This window comes from Chinchilla lanigera, unplaced genomic scaffold (assembly GCF_000276665.1).
Source record: "Chinchilla lanigera isolate Chin_1 unplaced genomic scaffold, ChiLan1.0 scaffold00018, whole genome shotgun sequence".
NCBI lineage: Eukaryota > Metazoa > Chordata > Mammalia > Rodentia > Chinchillidae > Chinchilla > Chinchilla lanigera.
This window is the reverse complement of record NW_004955419.1, coordinates 24154409-24176220: the sequence shown is the minus strand read 5'-3', so window position 1 is coordinate 24176220 and position 21812 is coordinate 24154409. Positions and strand designations below refer to the sequence as shown.

The window sequence follows — 21812 nt, the reverse complement described above, 5'->3', positions numbered from 1 at the left end:
ATGCGCAGAATTTTGCTTTTAATTTTATTTCTACTTCAAGGTGATTGGTTGAAGCCAATGAATTTCAATGCTGAAATGGTGATAAATACTGTTTTTTGAAGACAGATTTTTTTTATTTTAAAGAGAAACAGTTTTATTATGTTAAATGCATAGCTTGCAGCTAGACAATTGTGATCAACAAAAACATGGATCTGTGACAATTATTGTAAGTTATCTGATAACAGGGTTGCAGATATTTCTGCTGCCATGACCCAGTTTTCAAATGGCCCTTGTAAATACAGATCATCACAAAAAATCTTACTTTTTAAGTCAGTATATTTTTGCTTAAACACATTTTCCTGTAGAAATTTTTTATCATCCCAAGACTGGTATTAAAAAAGCAAACCATGACAAAAAACTGGGCTAGAAACATGAACTATTTACACAAAAATAAGAAAAATATTTTATTGTACTTTTCAGTATCATACACAATGGAGAAATAGTTTAAGAGAAAAGTATATAAAACTCTTGAGAATCCTTCTTTCAGCTTTGAGGTAGTTAGGTGACTTGTAACAGCTGAAAATACCAATTCTTTTTTTTTTTTTTGAGACAGGGTTTCACTATACAGTTCAAGTTGGAATTGAATACACTATGGAACCCAGGCTAGTCTCAAACTCACAGCGATCCTCCGGCTTCAGCCTCCCAAGTGCTGGGATTACAGACATGTGACACCATGCCCAACAAGATATCAATTCTTTAGAGTACATTATTTTTTCTATTTAAACTATTAATTAAATTTACTTTAATGGATATATAAAAACATGAACAAGGTATATATAAGTGGGATACCATGTGATGTTTCAATATGCATATACATTGTGCAAATCAACCAGGGTAAATATCTATTTCTTCAAAGCTTTATCATTTTTTATGGAGGAAATGTTTAAATTTCTCTCTTCCAGTTTTTTGAAACATATAGTTTATGAATATTATCTGTAGTCACCCAACTGTGCTATACCATCCTGGAGCTTTTTACTCTGAATTATAATTAGTTCTATAACTATAATTTAGTATCCAATAGTCAACCTGAACATCTAAAATTCTTCTGGGGAGATCTGCAGGTTATTATTCTCAGTGTTGAGGTGCCAGACTATAAGAAAGAGCCTTGAAGAGTTCATTCCAAGATAATTATAGAAGAATTACAGGAGAAGGGAAGGATGTAGGTGTTCCAGAGTATTTTTTTTTTTTTGTTCCAGAGTATTAATGCAGAAGCCCAGGAAAGTTTGCTTGGGATGGGTTAGTGGAGTAGTGAATAGTGAAAGCCAGAAGAAAAAGGCAAAACGACGTGGTACCCTGTTATTTTATAGATGAGTGGGTAAGGGATATGAAGAGAAGTAAGGCAGCAAGGCAGGGGTGGAAGAATCTTCAGAGTGTGACTGATATTCTATATAAAAAGTCACCTCTCAATCTGATTTGGGGGATTTTCAGCTTACAGCAGAAAAACAAATGGCCCAAGACAAATATGAGAGATTTGTGACTTCTAGGTACATGATAAATTCTCCTTCACCAGAACTAAAGTGCTGCAAAATGAATCTAAAAAGTGAAAATGGAATTTTAAAACATATTGGAAAAAATCAAACAATAGAAGCCCAGTTTCACTGGACATGAAAACACACACACACACATGCACACACACACGTGCACACATATACTTACACATACACACATCTGCACATACACTCATACACATACACATGAAATCATATACTCCTTAATTTTCTTGGTTTGGATGGGGCATTTATCTGCCTCTGCCTTCTGTGATAACAAGGGTAAGAATCTCAGCATGGCAGGTAGGATGATACCAAACTTTTCCTTAGAAGTCAAAACTCAGGCATTGAAAAAAAATTTTCAGTCTATGGACTGACATGGCTTTGTTATAAGGTGCATTTTCCTTTCTCTTCTACCTCATTTCCCCACAAATCTTATTTTGCAACACCTTGGGGCTCCCTACTCCTGGTGCCTTTCTTCCAACAACATATTTTTTTCCTCCCTGCAGCCTTCTCCCTTCGGTATCAGGCTCCTATAGGGCTTTATCACACAGTTTCAGTTTCTCATTAACAATTCCCCCTAGTTTCATTCTCATTTCTCAACTCTGATGCCATGTTTCCAAATACCTACTGGACTTCATTTGTGTGGTGGGTTAATTAATGGTCAGCTTGAGTGGGAACACCCAACTGAAATGAGTCAGCTTGGTTCTGGGCATGGAAGGCCCACCTGAGGGTTGTTGCTAGAATGGCATAAAGGGAGAACAGGAGAAGACGACTGATGCTTCTGATTTCCTGGGAGAAGCTTTGATGTGGCTGGTTTTCCTGATATGAACTTGGCTGTTCTGGTCATTTAAGGAGTTTGAGTCCTTGCTGTCCCTGGGATGGCTGCTTTCTTCGGGGGAGATCTGGTCTTTGCCTCTGTCTTGAGCATGGCTTCCTGACCCCAGTGCAGATCTTGCAGCCCTCTGGTGCAGATCTTTCACCCCACTGGCATGGAGTTTCTAGCTTCCATCACTGGCTATCGGTCTTTTCAGGTGCAGACCCTTGATAGGGACTTGCATGGGACATTGCCATGGACCCTAGGCCTTCCTCTGGACTCGTGTGGGGCATTGCTAAGGGATTCAGACCCCTGGATGGATTTTTCAGGTGTCTAGCATGTGGACAGATCTTTTCTATTCTTCTGCATTTGACTTGTTGGATGAATATTATAAGATAATCCTATAAATTTATGTATCATGCATTACATCTGTTGCCTGGCAAGCCCTGACTACAACAACCTGTGTATTCAAAACAGACGATAAAATGCTATGAATGAAACTGATCAGATCAGCACGTATTGTAGCCAATAAACTGCCCTTTGTTCTGCATCCTTGGATTGTACCATGATTTTCTCAGCCACCAGGGACTGTAACTTTAAAGTAGTAACTATATGTTGCCTCTCATGCCTTTGCTGATTTGATCATACATTGCATATTTCCTTCTATTGGGGGTCAGCTATAACTTTAACTCTGATTATTTTCTTTCTCTTCCAATCTGCTTGTTTGTTGCCACCAAAGTGGACATCCTAACTGTACACCTCTCCACTGTGTTGTGCCATTGTTCAAAAATGGCGCTGGAGTTCCATCATCAGAAGTAGTTCACTTTTCTTTGCTTGACATAATAGATCCTTTGTTACAATTACACCTGCTTTTTTCAGGCTTAGATCTCTGCTCCAAACCCTGCTGTAACATACTGTGGCTCCTCTGAATTCCTTACAGTTTATCTCAACGTGCTTCGTCCTTTCCACTTCCTTTGCTTGGAATGTCCTTCCCCCTCTCTGGATGCACATATCCAATTCTTGAGTATTTTTCAAGAATAAGAACAATTTTGTTGATTTGTGCATCCTCCTCATTTCTTTCTTGAACTTGGCAACACTGACTCCATTTCTAAACTTGGGCATGTTTATAACTTTCTAAATTGTTTTGCCATTTACTTATGTTTTCTCTCCCCTACTTGACTGCAGCCAAATCATGACTTATATGTCTGAACTTCTCCATTTCATGTAGTGTAAGAAAAACATAGAGCTCTCCTTCAAGAAATTATCATTGATAGGAGAGAAAAACAACCATAAAAGTAATTATGATATACTAAGGAATAAATGCTGAATGACCAAGGGGTTTGGGAATTATTCTTATCTCACCTCTCTGTGGGAAGATGAGGATATTATGAAGTTACATAATGCCATGTATCCGGATGAAAACTGAAAAATCCTGTTACCAACATTTTTTCCTAAAAGTCCAGGTGTCAAAAATAGACAAGTACTTGGTGTAGCCAAGTAGCCTGGGTGTCTTTATATATAAAAAGTCCTCTATATGACAGATTCTAAGCATATGTTTTAAACATAATATAGATATATACATCTTTTCTGAATCTTCGTTGGAAATACTTTCATGATCTCAAATTGAAAATAATTTAGATTTTAGTTCGCCCCACTTACGAACTGACCAGCTATACCACAAAGCTGACTTTGTCCAGTTTTATAATCTTTTTTTCCTTTGGGCTGGGTTAACTTCCTAAAAATTTCACTTTTTTAATTTTGGTAGAGTTGGTGGTGGAATGATTATTCCTTTTTTGATTAAAAATTGTTTTACTGCTCTGTATTGTGTATCTGCCTGAAAAACCATATGGTTTGTCTGATTTTCTTTTTATCCTTTAAAATAGTCACTGCTTCAACTTTTTCATGCATAACATCAATGAGCTAATTTTGGCAATCCTTTCTTCTGATGAATAAAACTAGTCAGTATTGTGTTCAGCTTTTTACATAAGATAATGTTCTGGAATTTGCATAACATGCACATATTAGATTGTTTTTGTACTAGATTGGACTGAATAGCTTCCATTTTGAGTTTGTAATTTAGAAGTCATATTGGCAAGATTTTTGTAAAAAGTCTGCATAAGTCTCTAGCAAGCCTGTGAATCTTTAAGAGATCTATAGGACTACTGGGGAAAAGGATAGACAGAGAATGCTAATACTGCGGCAGAGTGTGAATGCTGGTGTCACCAAAATCTGTCTTTGTGGTGATATACTTACTTATGCTAATAATATTATTTGTGATACTTGAATTCCATCTCATAAAATAAATCCCTGTGTTTATTAAGAAGAAAAACAGGCCTAGGGATATAGTTCCATGGTAGAGTACTTAAAGCCTAGCACATGTGAGGACCTGTATTTACTACCCAGTACCTAAAAAAAAATATGAAAAAACAATACAATGTTTTCTCTAGTTAGTGGGGTTTGTGTCACTTACCACTTAAAATTTGTAGTAGTATATGGGTTAAATTTCTAATGCTCTTTTGGTTGCAAAACGGAATTTACATCCCTAATGAAAACCATCCCTAAGAGTTTTCTGAAGCTGCCGCCAAGCTTCTGGGCCACTCCACCAGGTGTTGAAGACCGTTGTAGATGTCCTTTTTGTTAATGCTCTATGAAGTTCATTTTAAATGTTTAATATAAATTTAAAGTAAATAATTCAGTGCCTTGAGACCTAGTGTGGCAAGAAGCACCTGAGTGTGATGGGTGCTTTACCATTTAAAAGACTCAGTTCAGCACCAGTTGCTTTGAATACGGTGTGTCCTGAGTGTTCTCATTGAATTGGAGCTTTCTTCCATCTCTGCCAGGTGTCCACTACACATTGGAATGCAGTTCTGCTCAGGAGCTGTCTACGTCCTATCCCATTAGGGATGCAGTACTTCCTTTAGCCCCATTCCAATGGCTCTGGGCTTTGACAGCTCTCTTCTCACTATTCCCACGGGTGGGCTGGATTTTCCATATACCCAGTCCCTGAAAGGGACCCTTTTGAACCCATGGAGCAGATAGATATTGCTACTTTTATTTGATTGCCACCACACTTTACCTGTTTGCCTGTACTGCCCCTTTCTTCTACTCCAGGAAAGCGATGTCTAAGATATAAAAGGCAGCCTGGATAGTTATAATTTCTTTTAGTATCTCTGCATGTTCTCATGTGATTGCTCGAACACTCCTCTCAACCCAAAGTCAGAAATGCATAGCTTCCCTTACTCTGTGATGATAAACTGTCATTAGCTAATCCTACTACCCCAGCTCAGCACCCCTTATTCAGTAGCTGTGTGATTCCTAGCAGCTGACTTTGGTGTGCTTAGGATAATATATTAGTTCCTCTTTCTTAAAATTAGTTTTGATGGCAAAGGATACAGTTTACTAGTTAAAATATGAATCTTCTTATTTCCATTCATTACCAAGAATGAACTGATCAGTTTTTGAGGTTGGCTTTGGGTAAAAACATTACTCTGGAAGACTATTCCCTGATCAGTAGTCTGTCAGATACTAAGCAGCACAAGGAAAACTGCACCAGTAAGTTTTTCTATGAGAAATACAGTACTTTCTCTAGAAGAAAAACCCCCTAAAATTCCTCACTCCTTTGTCTCATTTACTAAAACAAAACATTCGGCTGAACCAGGCTATGGACTCTTGTGCTACCTCTGTAAGTGGCTGAGAGAATATTCTTGCATTAGATGAAGAAGATAGGCACACATAGCATAAGACACAACATACGGGTTACAGTAGGCAATACAGAAACCCAGAGTAAAAGGAAACATTACCTTAGGGTCATGTATTCCAGAAAGCTCTTCATAGATCTTCTCACCTACCATGACAGCAGCCAAGTTTGCTGTATATGTAGAAAGACAAAACATACAGAAAATGGCCCAGAGGTTCATTAGAAATCTTCCGGTCCAACATTTTGGGGGTTTGATGGCTGCTGTTCTACCAAACAAGAGGGCATAACAGACATTCAAGGCTGAAGAGAAGGAGAACACTTTGCTTCTGTTTCGGCCCTTGGGCGTCATACCGAAGGGACTCTTCCACTCGTACAGCGTGAGAAAGATGGCAGTGATGTGCAGAGCAACAAAAATCCCCAGCCACATCGTCCAGTGGAGTGGCCACATGAAGGCTCCAATGGGAGCTGCTGTGTCTCGGGTCCTCACTAAGATGCCCAAGCTGGTAGAGAAGAAAGGGCTGGTGAAATCTATCACTTGACTGCGTGCAGTATTAATGCTGAAGGAAGTGACCGCCATATGGGCAGTGCCATTCAGAAGGTCACCCACCAGCCCGGTCCAGTGGCCATTTTTCCAGGCTCCATATTTTCCATCCCCAACAATATATAGGTCAAAGTCAAAATTCATGTCTTCCGCTAGCTTTTCCAGCAAATCAATGCAATACCCATAGCAGCATTTCTTGAACTTTATTGGCACTGTATCATTACTGCTATGGAGACTATTGAATAGGCTGTCCAGTATGGAAGAGTCATTAGTCATAGGGTCTAGACAGAGTTGCCCTGCGGGGCACAGGCCTTCATCATCTACTTCCCTTGTGAAGACAAATGGGTGCTCAATCAGGGTTACTACTCTTAAGTGTAGTTTACTCGAGTGCTGAAAGTGAGTTTTGTGCCTCTGGGCCTGCTCTGGCCATATTGCGTAGTCCATGACAATCTTGCCACCCTGCCAGTTGCCCAAGCGTGTCCACATTGGCTTTCCCATAGGGTCATGTTGCAGATTCCAGATGAAAAAGTTGTTTTCTGAGCTGATAATGGTAGAACCTTTTACTCTGATGGAGCCACTGAGGCCTCTGAAAGTGGTGTTGGCTAGAAACCTGGCAAAGAGGAGCAAAGGCAAAAAGTAAGGAAGAGGAGTGAGGCGAAAGGCAGGAAGAAGTGCTCATCTTTGCTTCTCTGTCTTAATAGAAAGGAACTCTCTTTTATAACATAGACATCAGCTATATTTTCCTCAAGAATTAATAACTTAGACTCTAGGAGAATAGTTCTATGTCACTGAACTAAAGAGCTCTCACCCTTGGATTTTAACACTCTCTCCAGGTGCTTGAATTAATTTTATGCCAAATCTTTTAATTTATTAGAGATGTATTAACTCTTTTTTGTTATAAAGTGTTACACACTTTCATGTCATTCCAAGTTATGAAAGTTGTGAGGATTTTATATTCCATTTCTACTGTATTTGACTGTGACTAAATCTGCACAATAATTTTTTTGGTATGGGAGTAAGTTTTAAGAAGTATGCACATACTTTTATAATTGCTTAAAACTGCATCCAGAACATTAGAAGTAGCCAAATCTTGTTACCAGTGTTTCTCCTTGTAGACTGGAAACAATTAACATATTTGTCCTCATGAGGTTAGTTAAAGCTGCATGTTGGATATCATCCATGGAATAACAACAATAAAAAGATGATAAATAAACTTGCAGTTCTCAGGAGAGCCTCAGGCTTTCCTCCTTCATCATTAGAGAAAAACAATTAGCCTTGGCTCCAGAGAGAACTTCTGCCAGAAGTCAAAGAAGGGAAAATTACCAACTAAATGACACACTGACTCCTAACCCTGTAAACTAGGTCACTTTCAGTACATGTTCTGATATGGACTATGCAAGAAAATTCTTAGTCATTCTTGAGCTTGGGAAGATGAGAAAATAGGAGGTAACACATGTTGGTGGCATCTCTACACACTTATCTGTGGCTTCATGTCAGTATAAAAGTCCTGGCTTTGGCATCAGACACACTGGCATTTGAAGATTGACCCAGCCATCTGCCAGCATTGACCTTGGATTTACTTAGCTCCATTTTTTTTTTTTCCTCTTTTTGTGACAGGGTCCCCCTGTGCAGTTCAGGTTGGCCTCTAGCTCATGTTGTAGCTCAGACTGGTCTCGAACTCACAACAATCCTCCGCCTCAGCCTCCCAAGTGCTGGGATTACAGGCATGTGCCACCATGCCCAGCTTAACTCCATTTTTTAAAAAACCTAAAAAAAATTTATTAGTACATGTTTGCAGTGCATAATGATTACATCCATTGTGGGGAATTGGTGTGTGCACAAAACTCATCTTAATTCTTTTTGCATCTCTTTCCCCTTCGTTTCCTTTCCCCTTTCTTGGTCCTCTTCCCTTTTGCTAAAGATCTATCTTCTGGTCTCCTATTATCTATCTTCTATTTTGCTCATTAACTTATTTATATTTTGGATTTCTTATAGAAGAGCAACTATGTGTTACTTAAAGTTTGTCTGTCTGATTTATTTCACTTAATGTTATGTTCTTAACTTTAGGCTTCAGTTTCGTCCTCAGCAAATTGGGGGAAATAACCCTTCCCCCATGACAAGGGAAATCATGCTTGTAAAGCACATACCATATTTTCTGATGTGGAACATATATTCTAGCTATTGTTGCTACTATTTAATATCATTCGAGTTTTTTTCTCAATCAAAGCCATCCCTGGATAAATTTGCAAAACTTATTAGAATTTTTCTAGCTGGAGATAAAAAATACTGGATTATGATAAAAGCATAACAGCAAGTCAAGACATATTTCATATTAAAAGAAATTGAATTGAGTTGTGGAATGTACCATAGTAGGTATTTTAAAGGACTAGATGATACAAGTATAAGTGCTTAGCAAAACAGATTCACCCAGCCACAAATATTACTCCATAACTTACAAATGCAAATAAAAGCAATAAGAAATTATATTGCTACAGAAGGGACATAGAGAACTCAGGAAGTGTGAAGTATGTACTAATTTTCATTAGCGATAAATGTAAATCACATTTGAAGATGCTCCTATCACTGAATGCAATGAAACTTCATTTTGGTAGATTGCTTGTAAGGGCAATTATTCATGCTAGCACTCCCTGGTGGGACTCTACCACTTCAAATAAATTCTATTTTGCAACAAGTAATGAAGTCTCAGCTATCTTAGACTTTAAAATAGTTTTCTGCTTCTTCAGAGAAGCAAAGAGCCAAATCATTAAAATACACAGATGAATCAATTGATAATTTCCTAGGGACTGATAAGAAATCTACTTTTAGATTCTTAAAACATGCATACACGTTTGCTGACATAATCTAGGGAATAAAGATGGGAATAGTAGGAAGGTTAATTTCATTGAGTCATTTTAGTGACCAGGCGAGTGACATCAGAGTTGTAGAAAGAGGAGGCTTTCATTATTTTAAGAATATTTGGGACTTAATGATTATAGATCTCTAACTGGATGGACCCTCTAGTGATTACCTCTGATTAAATGTATACTTAAACCTGTCCAGAGAAAGGCATGAGAAGTCTTCAGAATCTTTCACAATTTATACAGCTCCTTCATTTCAGTAAAACTTCTTTGTCATGATCAGTGTTAACATTCAAGATGGCCACGACAGAAGGACAGTGGCCAGTTGTCCTTCAGGAAAGCATTTGTCAAATACACCAAATCCATCAGGGTCTGAATGTCTCCATGTTTCCTAGCCTAGAATGCGCAGTGACTGTTTAAATGACATGGAGACGCTGGGTCCCAGATAATCCCCTTTATGGTAAATATTTGTGCCTATTTTATTTTAGTCTTACAGTGAGGATAAATTAAAATAATCTCATGGATAGCTTTTATTTATAGTCATCTTCTTGTGTATTCTTTGCAATGTAAGAACAATGCATAGCGAAGTATAAATGGTCACATTCTATTAATAGATTAAGACGTTGAGATCCTGTTTTTGCTTAAATTGAATTGTACTATGTTCCCTTTTATCTTGTCTGACACTTTTGAATAAAAAAGAAATTAATCAGAAATCATTTTATTGGCAAGATAAATGGATACAAGTACTTGGCACTATTCTTAGCACTCATGGCTACAGAGAGGAGAGCCATTCACTGGAGCTGAGGGGCTGAGTCTACTTATGGGGAGATAGATAGACTCCGAAAGTTAAGCAATTTAGATTAGTGTAACTGTAGGGAGGCTGGAGGCAAACCCAGGGCCACCAGAAAACTCTGTCATCTACACACTCCACTCCAAGGTGCCGAGGAGGGTTACTTGAAGGAGGGGGAGACAGCAGAATTGAGTCTTGAAGAAGGAATCTCAGTTATTTAAGAGAATCTGGGAAATGATGATGTCAACCCAGGGCATACGTGTACAAAGTCTACAGAGGGACAGGCTGTGTGATGATACATTGTGAGAAATAAGGTTGGAGAGGAGGTGCACAATGAATTACATCAGAGCTGAGGTCATAATGAAGGCAAAGGAGAGAGCCATTGAGAAGATTTTGTTTAGGGAGGAACGTGAACATCAGGTTTAATTTTTAAGTGAGTTTTTGCTAGTCGTATGGAAAATAAATTAAATGGAACAATTCTTCACTCTTTCTCTTGGTTATGTTCTCCCTCTTCTACTACTTATCTTATAAGATAGTAGCAGGAGAAGTGGAGAAGAGATGGTACCTCTGAGAGATACTTAGATAAAAGAAAAGCAGTGATTTAAAGAGGGCCAACTGAATAGGGTTATGTTGAGTTCACATGCCATACGAAGAACGTGTGAAACTCAGTTGTCAGAATGTCATGTAAGCAAAACCTGGGGTACTATATAGGCTCAGTGACAACCCAAGAAAAATGTGGGTACAAAGAAGGGAAAAATAATCTTAAATTCCATTATTATTATTATTATTTTTTTGGTTTTTCTCCGGGATCAGGAACCGAACTCACAACCTTGTGCTTGCCAGGCAGGCGCTTTGCCACTGAGCTAAATCCCCAGCCCCTTAAAATTCTTTAATAGAAACTTAAGAGCCTGTATCGTTGGTAATAATACCTCCGTTTTCTGTGCTGATATTCTCCAGACTGGACATGTACTCCATAAACAAATCTTCCAGATTCTGGAGTGTTATACAACAAGAAAGTGGAAAATATATGAGATAGTAGTAAGCACAACAATCTGATAGGAGAACATGGTGGAAAAATATTAGAAAATAATGTAGGAAAAATAGATTGTAATTTGATTCTAAAGGTCACAACATACTTGTCTTATAAGATAGGATTTTATTTTAATAGTAAAAAAGGAGACATGAAGGTTGTTAAGCATAACCAGAAATCCACATTAGTAATATTGAAGCTGGAAGAATTAAAATATAAGGAAGGAATACATTTGTATAAGGACCTAGATCTCACTCAAATAAGAATGTAGTTTAGTACCATGCCTTTCACACTGTGATATTTGAGAGAACAGTTCAACAAGCTTCCCAAGATAACTCTCCGCTCAAAAGAGTCTCATTCATTAATGTTACTTAATTAAAAGCTCCTAATTATGTCACTAGATAAAAGTAAGTGTTAATTTGTATAGCAGCTGAGACAAGATTTGCAGTTTGCAAATTACTTAAAAATATTTTTGAGACAGTTCACAGTATTAGTGAGATCCATTTTAACATACCTCTGATTTATTTTAGAAGCCATATTTGGACACAAAATCATGACATAGTAATTAAAGAACTTTATTTATTAGAACAAATGAACAAAGTTGTTAACAAAACAGCACATCACCCACCCAATAATTTATTCCTTAAAAATGCTCGCTATGTGCCAGGAATATTTGAAATGCTAGGTACATGGTAATGAGTGAAGACAACAATCTATGCAGTTTATAGTCTATGAAAGGGGACAGAACAAATATAATAAATAGGAGATATGCATGGGTTATAACATAACACAACACCAAAGGACAGAAAATAAGTTAGAGAAGGGCTTCTGTCTGACAAGATGTTTGAATAAAGATCAGAGGAAAGGGAAAGAGGAAGCATAAGGATATCTGTGCAAAGAGCATGTCATGTATAAGGAAAACAAAGCCCAAGCTCACTGAAGGTGAAGTACGGCTGACATATTTGAGGAGGAAATGAAAGCAGGAGAATTGAAGGTTAGGTGAGAGAAAATTTGACTGTAGTGATACTCAGGAAAAATAGGATTTTTGTAAGAACTTTGCTTTTTCTGTATATGCATGGACAGACACTGGCAAATTCTGAAGAGAGAAATGATATAATTTGTATTTAATAGGATTGTCACAATGCAAGATTAAGAATGGATTTAAGTGACAAAAACAAAAGCAGGAAAGACTGAATGGGGGGATATTCCAACCCCAGACAAAAGGTGATGATGCTGTGGACTGAGGTGTTAGCTCCAATGGTGTGAAGAAGTAATTCAGTCTTGATACATGTTGAAGCCAGAATTTACAAGATTTGTCAGTGGCTCAGATATGGTTGCTAGAAAATGGATGCCACTAAGGTTTCTTCCTTGACCACCCTGAAGAGTGGAATTGCTATTCACTGAGATAAAGAAAACTACAGGAGAATCAGGTTTGATGAAAGGAAGAACCACCAGGAGTTCAATTTTGTAACTATTAAATTTGAGATAATGTGTGCATATCTCAAATGCAGATATCAAATAGGTAGTTGGATTACCTGGAGTTCAGGAATGAGGTCTATGCTGAAGATACAAATTGGGAAAACATCAACCTATACAGGGTATGTAAAAAAAATCAAATGAGATAACCATGTGAGCAATAGGAGATGAGTCCAAGTCGGACACGTAAGTCCTGGGGCACACCAACATTTGGAGGTGGCTCAGGTGAGGAAGAACTAGCAAAAGAAATTGGGAAGAAATAGAGGTGTAGGACAGGGCCATGTTCTAGAAGCAATTAGAAAGGTGTATAAGGAAAGGGACAGGGATCAAGTGTCAGATACTTCCAAGAGATCAAATAAAACAAGGACTGAACATGAATCCTTTGCCATAGGAATGTTTAGGTCACTGATGAATTCTGTAGAGTAACTTCAGTGTGGTGCTGTAGCTTCATACCTCAGTGGAGCAGATTCAAGGAAAAATGAGAAGAGAAAAGCAAGATAATTCTCTAGGGCTATGCTGCAGAGAATGGAATAGTAATGGTGGGGAAAATGAAGTAAACATCTACTTGAATATGGGTACACACACATAGGGTGGACAAAGGTGCACTGGCTTTTAAGCTGATGACAATGAGCCAATAAAAATGATAAAACTGCGGGTGTAGGGGAGACAAGAGGGAATTCCTGCTGTGGTAGACAAGAAGAGTGCTGCTGTCAGGCACACTGGAGCTGACATTCTTCGTTTGACGATCTCTGGAGCGTGGGCAAGAGAGAAGTCAGAGGTAATGGCGGATCCAGGGCAGGGAGGTGGTGAGTGAGTAGACAAAGGAACTTGTGGATTCAACTCATTTAGGACATTTTAAAAGTCAAATAGGGATCCAGTTATACTTTCCCCCTATAATTTGCTGAGAGAGAATTCTTCTTTTTAAATAAGATGAAAGTCTTGGAAGTACAGAAATTGAAGGATATTCATAAGAAATATTTTAGACAAACAGTTGAAATCATTCATGTTTTGCTTTCTCACTTGCATTCACAGGAAGCAGTTTAGGTCAAAAATCAGAAAAATGGTGAACCAACAATTTTGCAACATGTAGGTTTCTTATGATTTATGAAAATGCATTAATAATTGTCTAAGACAACATTTAAAATTTGATGGGTCACAGAACCAGAATTTGGGGAAAAAAAGTACACAGAACTTCTGCTGCAATGGATCTCCATTCTGGAAAGACAGTAATGAGCTAGAGTTAAATTGACACTGTGGGGGTATGACCTGGCCCCATCCCCATGATGGGGACATACTTGTGCCAAATACCACTCTACTTATCGCTATTACATGTCTGGAATTTCCTTTTGTGGTCACTATTTTAGGTGATCCTAATGTTTAAACTAATTGTGATAACACATAAAAAATTTTGGAATGTCTTTAGAATAAATATGTAATATATGGTAGCAGAAATTATTTTTTAAATAGATATCCTCAAATTATGAAGTAAACACTCTTTGGCACAAAATCTGGTTGTTTAGTACCTTATTATTTGTAAGAGAATGGGGTATATGTAATTGGAAATGTCTATTTCATGATAATTTGAAAGACTATCACCAAGTTATCCAGTTTTGGCATATTTTTAATGATATGGTCATTAACACATATGGTCACAATAGTGTATGTCATTTGTGCAGTGCCAGGCATTATGTTCATATCCGTGTTAGTTAAATTTTTGGTCTATACAAATTTTCTACTTGTCAGTTTTAGTATTCTGTATGTAAGAAGAAAAACAGTGATTTTACTGACATTCCCAAATTAACTATAATTACATGTCTTATTTTATTATAATAAGCATATTTTAATATATTATACTCACTTTCTTGTTAGCAACTTATTTTTCTCAAGATGACTTTTTCAGAGTTGTTTGTTTCAGTTAATTTTTTAAAAGAAACAGCCTTGGACATATTTTATTCCAATTATTTTGCTGTTTTGTTATATGGCTTATATTTTATATGTTAATCATAAAATTTCTTTTTTTTATATTCATTGTGGGTTGTTTTTTTTTTTTTTTGTACTGGGAACTGAACTCAGGACTTTGAGTTTGCAAGGCAGACACTGTTCCACTGAACTATATCCCCAGCCCTATTCATTGTGTTTGTTTTCCCTTTTTAGAACTTAATTATTGAAATCTATCTATTTAATCATAATTATTGTTTTGGTACAAGTAAATGATTTTGATATGTTGACTTCTGTTTTCAAAATAGTTAATAACTATATTACTGAAATGACTTGAGCTTTGGCTTATTGAACTTTCACATATAAAACCTGCTGCCTTATATAATAGCCTGTTTTTTTGTACTAGAATACTATAATTTTGGGTAAATATTCCACATACTAATTGAAATGAGCATATACTTTGTAGGGAATGCTAACTGTGGTGTTAGTAATTTTTCTGGTAATATTATTCATGTTTTACTTGATTTTGACTTGTTTATCTGAAAAATTTACATTATTCTTTTTACTTTTACTAATTTATTCTAAAATTTACTGAAATTAAAATTTTCTCACTGTAATGTTGTCTTTTTCTTAAAGATTTTAGAAATGGATTTCCCTCAATTTTCATCTCTTATTCAATATATAAAGTTTGACATGCTTTATATTTATTATAAAACTGTATTTTTTTGTTTTTGAAATAGTTCTGTAATAATCTAGTTCTTCTCAATCTTCATTTTAGTCACATATTGTTATGGTTAGTGTCTAGACGTCCCCCCAAAGCTTCATGTGATCATAGGGCTTTTTCAGAGGTTGCTGAATCTGGAGTGTGTGATTGACTGGTATTGCAGTGTTGGGATTAAGGGCGCTAGGATTAAAGATGGATGATTGCTGGATCAGTACACTGATTGAGCTGGCACTGCCCTAACCCTGGTAGACTGGATACAACATAAGAGACAGAAAGAGTCCTGCCTCTCCTTGTTGCTTTTGATGTCTTCCTCTGCCATGAACTGTTGCTCCTCTGCCACGTGCCACCCTGCCTTGGAGCCAGCTGATTATGGACTGAAACCTCTATGAACTATGAGCTAAATAAATCTTTCCTCATTTAACTTTGGGTGTCAGTTTGTCTCAGCAATGAGAATAGAGTAACTAACATGTATATTAATCTTCACCACCCTTCTCATGTGTCTTTTTGATGCCCTCATTGTTGATAGGTCATATATTAATTTTTACTTTGATTTTCTTCTACTCATCAAGCTGTCTCTTTATACACCTACTTTTCTCACTTGTTTTCTGGTTCTTTTAAGTTGTTCTAGTATCTTTGCTTTTTCCCTCTACTATTGTCTTCTATTAATCCTATCTCCACATGGGAATATCTACTTTCTCTGTAAAGCCTTAAAATTATTCTTTCCCATGGGAAATTTCTAGGTACTGTTAAGACTGTATCCTCATTATCTCATATTTTGACAAATGAGCTTAATTTCTTTACCCATGATCATCTCATCATACTTAATATTTTCCCCCTGAGGAGTGAAAGATTTGCTCATCTTCCATAACATTCTTTTCAATTTTTTTTGCATCTGAGAATTGAATTTTGATTTTTTTGCCTTTGCCTGATTATAGATCTTTGAGAATAGTTTTACTGCTTATGTCTTCCCAAGCATTCCCAGACTCTGGTACTACCCAACTCTTAATAGGCTCACTGGGTTCCACTGCTGGGTTTCCTTGCTGTTAGGCACAGTCTAAACCTTCGTTTCTTGTTTTAATTTGGTTAAGGATCCTAGCTTTCGATATGTGGTAGAAAACCCATGTCAACCGTGTTCTTTCATATGCAGGAAAGAAATGTGCTTAACACTCCCTTTCTCCTTTTTCTGGGGCAGAAGAGGGTTGGGAAGAGAAAAGTGGATGTTCAGAAATCTCATGGGTTTTCTTCATGAGACATCTCTGTATCTAATCAAACTCATATGGAGAAGACTCAAACTACTTTCTCTGGATAGTCTTTTAGAAATCTTCTACTCAATTCCCTTATTTCACAAACGCCGTAGATCTCCAGTTGTCTGAATCACTAGCTGTTTACATTTTCAGTTTGTATTTCAACCCATGTGTGTGACACTGCTTAATTTTTTCAGGGCTTTACCATGAATCATCCTACTCCTGAATTATTCCCATTTCACTTCTTCTCAGGCTGTACATTACTTCTTCTCCCTCCAGTATTCTTTAATAGTTTCTGGAATGAGGATTAATCACCTCCCTCATTATTCCTTTAATATGCTTTGTCCTATTTTTCTAAACTTTCTCTTTTCTTGTCTCTCCTATTCCCTTTTCCTTTTGGTAGATGTTGTACAAGGGAAATAGCAATATTCTGTCCTGCTTGTAGGAGTGCTTATCATACATTAGCTCCTGTCCATCTTTACTTTTTTGTGTGTGGTATTGGGTACGAATCCAGGGCTGTCACGCTTTTTTATTTACTTTTTTTTTTTTTCAATTTTAAGGCAGGGTTTTACTAAGTTGCTAAGTTGCCCAGGCTGGGCTCAAACTTGCTCTTCTCCTGTCTCAGCCTGGCAGAGTGCTGGGATTACAGGCATGTGTCACTAAGCCCAGAAAATTGTTTTTTTTTGCTACTCCAACTTCACTCCCACTACCTTCTGAAACCCATCTACTTACTTCCACTTTTCTTTATTTTTCAATGTCTCTTTTATCATCTCTCCCTTTCTTCCAGCCTCAGAAGACCTTTCTTTGTTCATGCAACCTTTGGTACTAGCTCAGTTCTCCCTTTGGGGCTTGTCTCACAGAGTCCGTGGTATCTGCTTTCTTGTATGATAACATGAACTTAGCTGTCTTAGCCAGGGAACTCATCTATTGCCCAGCTGTCAGAAGATGTTGCTTTGATTTTGTTTTCCATGCCCAGGACAGCTCTTGAAATCAAACATTACATGTAGATTATTTCTTGACCTGTGTGTAAAAGGACGCCTTGACTATTCTCTCTAATCCTCTTTAGCAGACTGCAATATAACTACTTGGCAGCTGATTAATTCTTGAAGGCCCAGATTTTGACACACCATGTTTGAGGGCCATAGCATCACAACGTCACAGTTAGGAATGAGCCCTGCCCCGCCCTGACTTCCCAGTATCCTGCTGCAGGCAGGATACCCCATGCCCCATGCAGCCTGTCAAGCTGATAAAAATTTCAGCATTCATCTAAGCACCTATCACACTGAGTCATCTTTGAATCCTAGGCATAACACAGTGCCTAGTCAGAGGTGCTGCTCAGTAGTAGTATTTATGGGGTAAATTTAATTAAATACATGTCTTCTGCCCAAAGCTGACATGTACCTAAGCTTTGATACATCACTTTACTTTGCCAAAAGGATGCAGCTCCTTCAGCCAGGAAGCATTTGTGTTTGCAATTTCTTGATTGTTTGAAGCATTACAATTCATTTTCCTCTGGAATAGTAAATAGCACAATATCAAAAGTAGAAATTATTTCAATGGGAAAATTTTCTGATATGAAATTTAACAGGAATTGGAAATTACTAAATTTCAATCATCAGAGTAGAGGGCACCCATGTACTCTAATCACCAATTAGGTCATCCTTTAAAACAAAGGCATATTTTTTTTAAAAAGTTTTTTTTTTTTATCAGTTTAGAAGTTAATAATATTAAATATATGTGGAGATGTATGATTTGTTTGGGTCTGTGTTTTGCCAATATCCGCAAAACTGAGTTACAAGTAAAACTACCAGGAAAGGAGAACTCCTGACCTTCTTTGACTTTTCCCCAAGAGGAAGAGGATGCTTTTCTATGTAACTGGGTCACAATGTAATACAAATACACACTTTGGGCTGCATTACTACTGGTGGATGTGCAGAGGTGACTGCATCAAGAACTCAGATAGGTGGACTGGCATTCTCTTTTTCTTGCTCCCATATGTTGTAACTGGAAAATTGTTTTCTTCTGCCCCATATGTATTTATACACCAGTTAGCTCTGTTCTACAACCTGATGTCATTGTCTTTATCCCTTGCTTGTTTGGTATGGACTTTGATGCTTGTCTACAGTTGTGGTCTGTGTCCACAATTCGAACTGTTCTTGGTTCCTTTGTGTCACACCTCAATTTAATTCACCGGTCTGGGTCTTTGGATTTGGCTTTAGTGGTATCTCAGGTGCTACATTATCTCTACCAGTTTGGCTGTGGCACGTCCCTGGCAGTGTCACGTGGTACAGTATTAATCAATCAAACATCTCTCTGAAAAGTTAGAGATTGAGTGATCCTGAGACAGGTCTGTAAAATTTGGCATAGTTCCAAGTTTTACATTAGATCCATATAAAGTGAAAAAGTCAACAATATGATTTCCTTTCAGGCAAAGAAGAGATCAGAATCTCTTATAGTTTGGGAAAAGTTCTCAGTTTGAAACCTGCTGGATCTTAAGAGTAACTAATTTGAACTGTCTTTATCAAAATAGTATTCTGAGGGAATACACATTTTTCAGTGACCCTTAGTGAGTACCCTGTGATTTAGTAAAATTTTTAGGCTTGGCTATTAGTATGACTCAAGCAACCTACGTGAAGGGAAAAGTTCCAGGGATTTTAACCAGTTAGTTCAATTACAGGGGTTCTTCATGACAGCATCTAGAAACACAGGTCTCATGTTGGACCCTGAGATTTGTGACATGCTTCCTACAAATATCAACTGTTTAGTAGCTCTAGCAAAGAAAGCTGATCTAGGAGTAAGAGCTGGTTAAAATAGGTCACCCACAAGCAAAGGATTTTCTTTAAGGTCCCAGTATTAAGGGCAACTTTATTTCTGTCAAGTGCACATTGAAAGCTACAGGCTAATTAATCTGACTTGGTAGAGGTCCTTAGGACTTATACATGGGTAATTATGCCTCTTCATATATAGTTGGGTTTTTTTTTGAGACAGAGTCTTGCTATGTAGTTCAGGCTGGTATTGAACTCTTGAACTCACTATGTAGCCCATGCTGGCCTCTAACTCACAACAATCCTCTTGCCTTAACCTCCCAAGTGCTGGGATTACAGGCCTGTGCCAGGGTACCCGGCTCTTCATATATAGTTTTTGTCTGAAAATAACTTAAATTACAAATAGATTTCTAATTAACAAAGATTTACATCAATTTTAGAGGAATTTAGAATGTGGACTTAAGTGAACTGCTTTAAATCTTCCCCTACAAGGTACTAGCTGGATGGTTTTAGGCATACTATTTGTTTTTTTGAGATAGGAATTCTTAGAGTTATTAAAATGAAATCTTATACACTTTAAATACTTTTGCTAGGGTCACAATTCTACTAAATTATAGTGATGGTAGACAGGAATAGAAAATTAGAATTATATCACGCAGCCTCAAGATCTTATGGAATTCTTCTAATGTCCAAGGAAGAATTGGACACCATCACGAAAAGTCATACCTTTGTTTTTTTTTTTAAGGGATTTTTTAAAAGTTTTTTTTTCTGAAGCTTTTCGAGTGTCTCATCATATATGGCTTAAAATATACTCTTATGAAAAATGAATAATTAAAGCAAGTGAGGTGTGGTGACACATGCTTGTAATCCCAGCACTTGGGAGGCTGGGGCAGCACAATTACTATGAATTCAAGGTAAGCGTGGGCTACATAGTAAATTCAAGGCCAGCCTGAACTACATATCAAGACTCTGTCTCCAAAAATAAATAAAGCATTTACTATTAACGAAAGGCCAATGAATCCTAGTATTGCTTGGCTACTTAAGTATAAATATGAACAAAGGTTGGAGGGCAAAGTGTGTTTTGCATGCTGGCTCATCCCTTGGCATCAGCTGAAGAAGGGGCTTAGAGATGTTTGCAGGTGCCAGAGGATAATTGTGAATCAAATGGGGATGTCTCTCAAATATCCTGATCAAAGGAAAAATGGACAAAATCATGGATACTTAGATGAGTATTTCTTCTCTTGTTGTGAGAATAAAAGCAAGGAATTTTAAGTTTTCTAATGGCAGAGTCCTCTATCTTCTATTCTTTGTCTCTGGGCAAGGACTTCACTTAGTATTAATAAACTTCAAAAGCATTTTTGGAGTGAATTAATCACTATTTGATAACAGTTCTTACAGGATACAGAAATGAAGTCCAGAAGCTACTCAAAGAAGGAAGTCAGCTTTCTACATCCCAACTTGTAGCTAGAATAACATTGGAAATAAAATCAGCCAGCTAAGTGTCAGCGGTGTCTTAGACCAAGAACTCAATGTCTGTCAGTGTCCAGATAGTTCACATAAGCGTGGGCATATCCTAGTCTAGAAGCAGTAGGTAAATCCTTAAACCTCTATTGACTTCTACAAGAGTCTGGTGTTGAGGATACAACAGGGAGGAAATGTAGACAAGGCTAAAATTAATTTTGAGGAATAAAAGTAATTTTTGTATCCTAATTGTTTAAAAACATACTTTCAATTCTTTTTGCTGTATTGTTTTATTTGTTTAATTTGTTATAGGATAGTGATTTTATAAATATGTCATAGCTAATGTTCTGCCATTCAGCTGACATCCAGCATGCATATAAAATGCAAACTTCTTAGCTGGTCATAGCAGCCCTGTGGTGTGTTATCAAATTAACTACTGTTTTTCCAGAATCCCTGCAAACCCTTTTCATATGCAATTATGTTCCAACCATGCTTAATTTCTTTTTCAGGCTGTGATAAATTTACATATGCTTTTTTCTATGCTTGTGAATTTACTTTAAGCCTGATAACTTCTATTGATTTATTAAGATCCATCACCAAATCTGTAAGAAGTATCAGCTATTCCCTTCTCTCTATATCTGAACATATCTATTCTTTAAAAGGCACATATTCTATTGTTTTATACTCATTTAGCTATTTTTCATCTTCATCCCTTAGGCTTTCCACTCCAAAATGATAAGATTGGTGTCTTCATTTTTTTACTCACCCTAGTTCAACAATTGGTCACTGGTTGAACCAAAGCACCCAGGTGTATGTATTTATGGTGATATTATCAAAATAATACACCAGCTGTAATGCTTCCAAATAATTAGCACTTAGTAAGACAGCTTCAACATAAATTGTTAAAGATCACACAATGTACTTGGTCCTCAAATGGTTTTTCCT

At 37.2% G+C, this 21812-nt stretch overlaps 1 protein-coding gene across 2 annotated transcripts in view; it reads right to left on the bottom strand.

The window, feature by feature from the left end:
• Grin3a (glutamate receptor, ionotropic, N-methyl-D-aspartate 3A) overlaps window positions 1–21812 on the bottom strand; it is a 167174-nt gene that overhangs the window by 96313 nt on the left and 49049 nt on the right. For both annotated transcript variants that reach the window (XM_013513084.1, XM_005382793.2), the window contains exon 3: window positions 6144–7191. In XM_013513084.1, coding sequence (XP_013368538.1) covers window positions 6144–7191 — 1048 coding nt within the window. The remainder of the gene's footprint in view (window positions 1–6143; window positions 7192–21812) is intronic.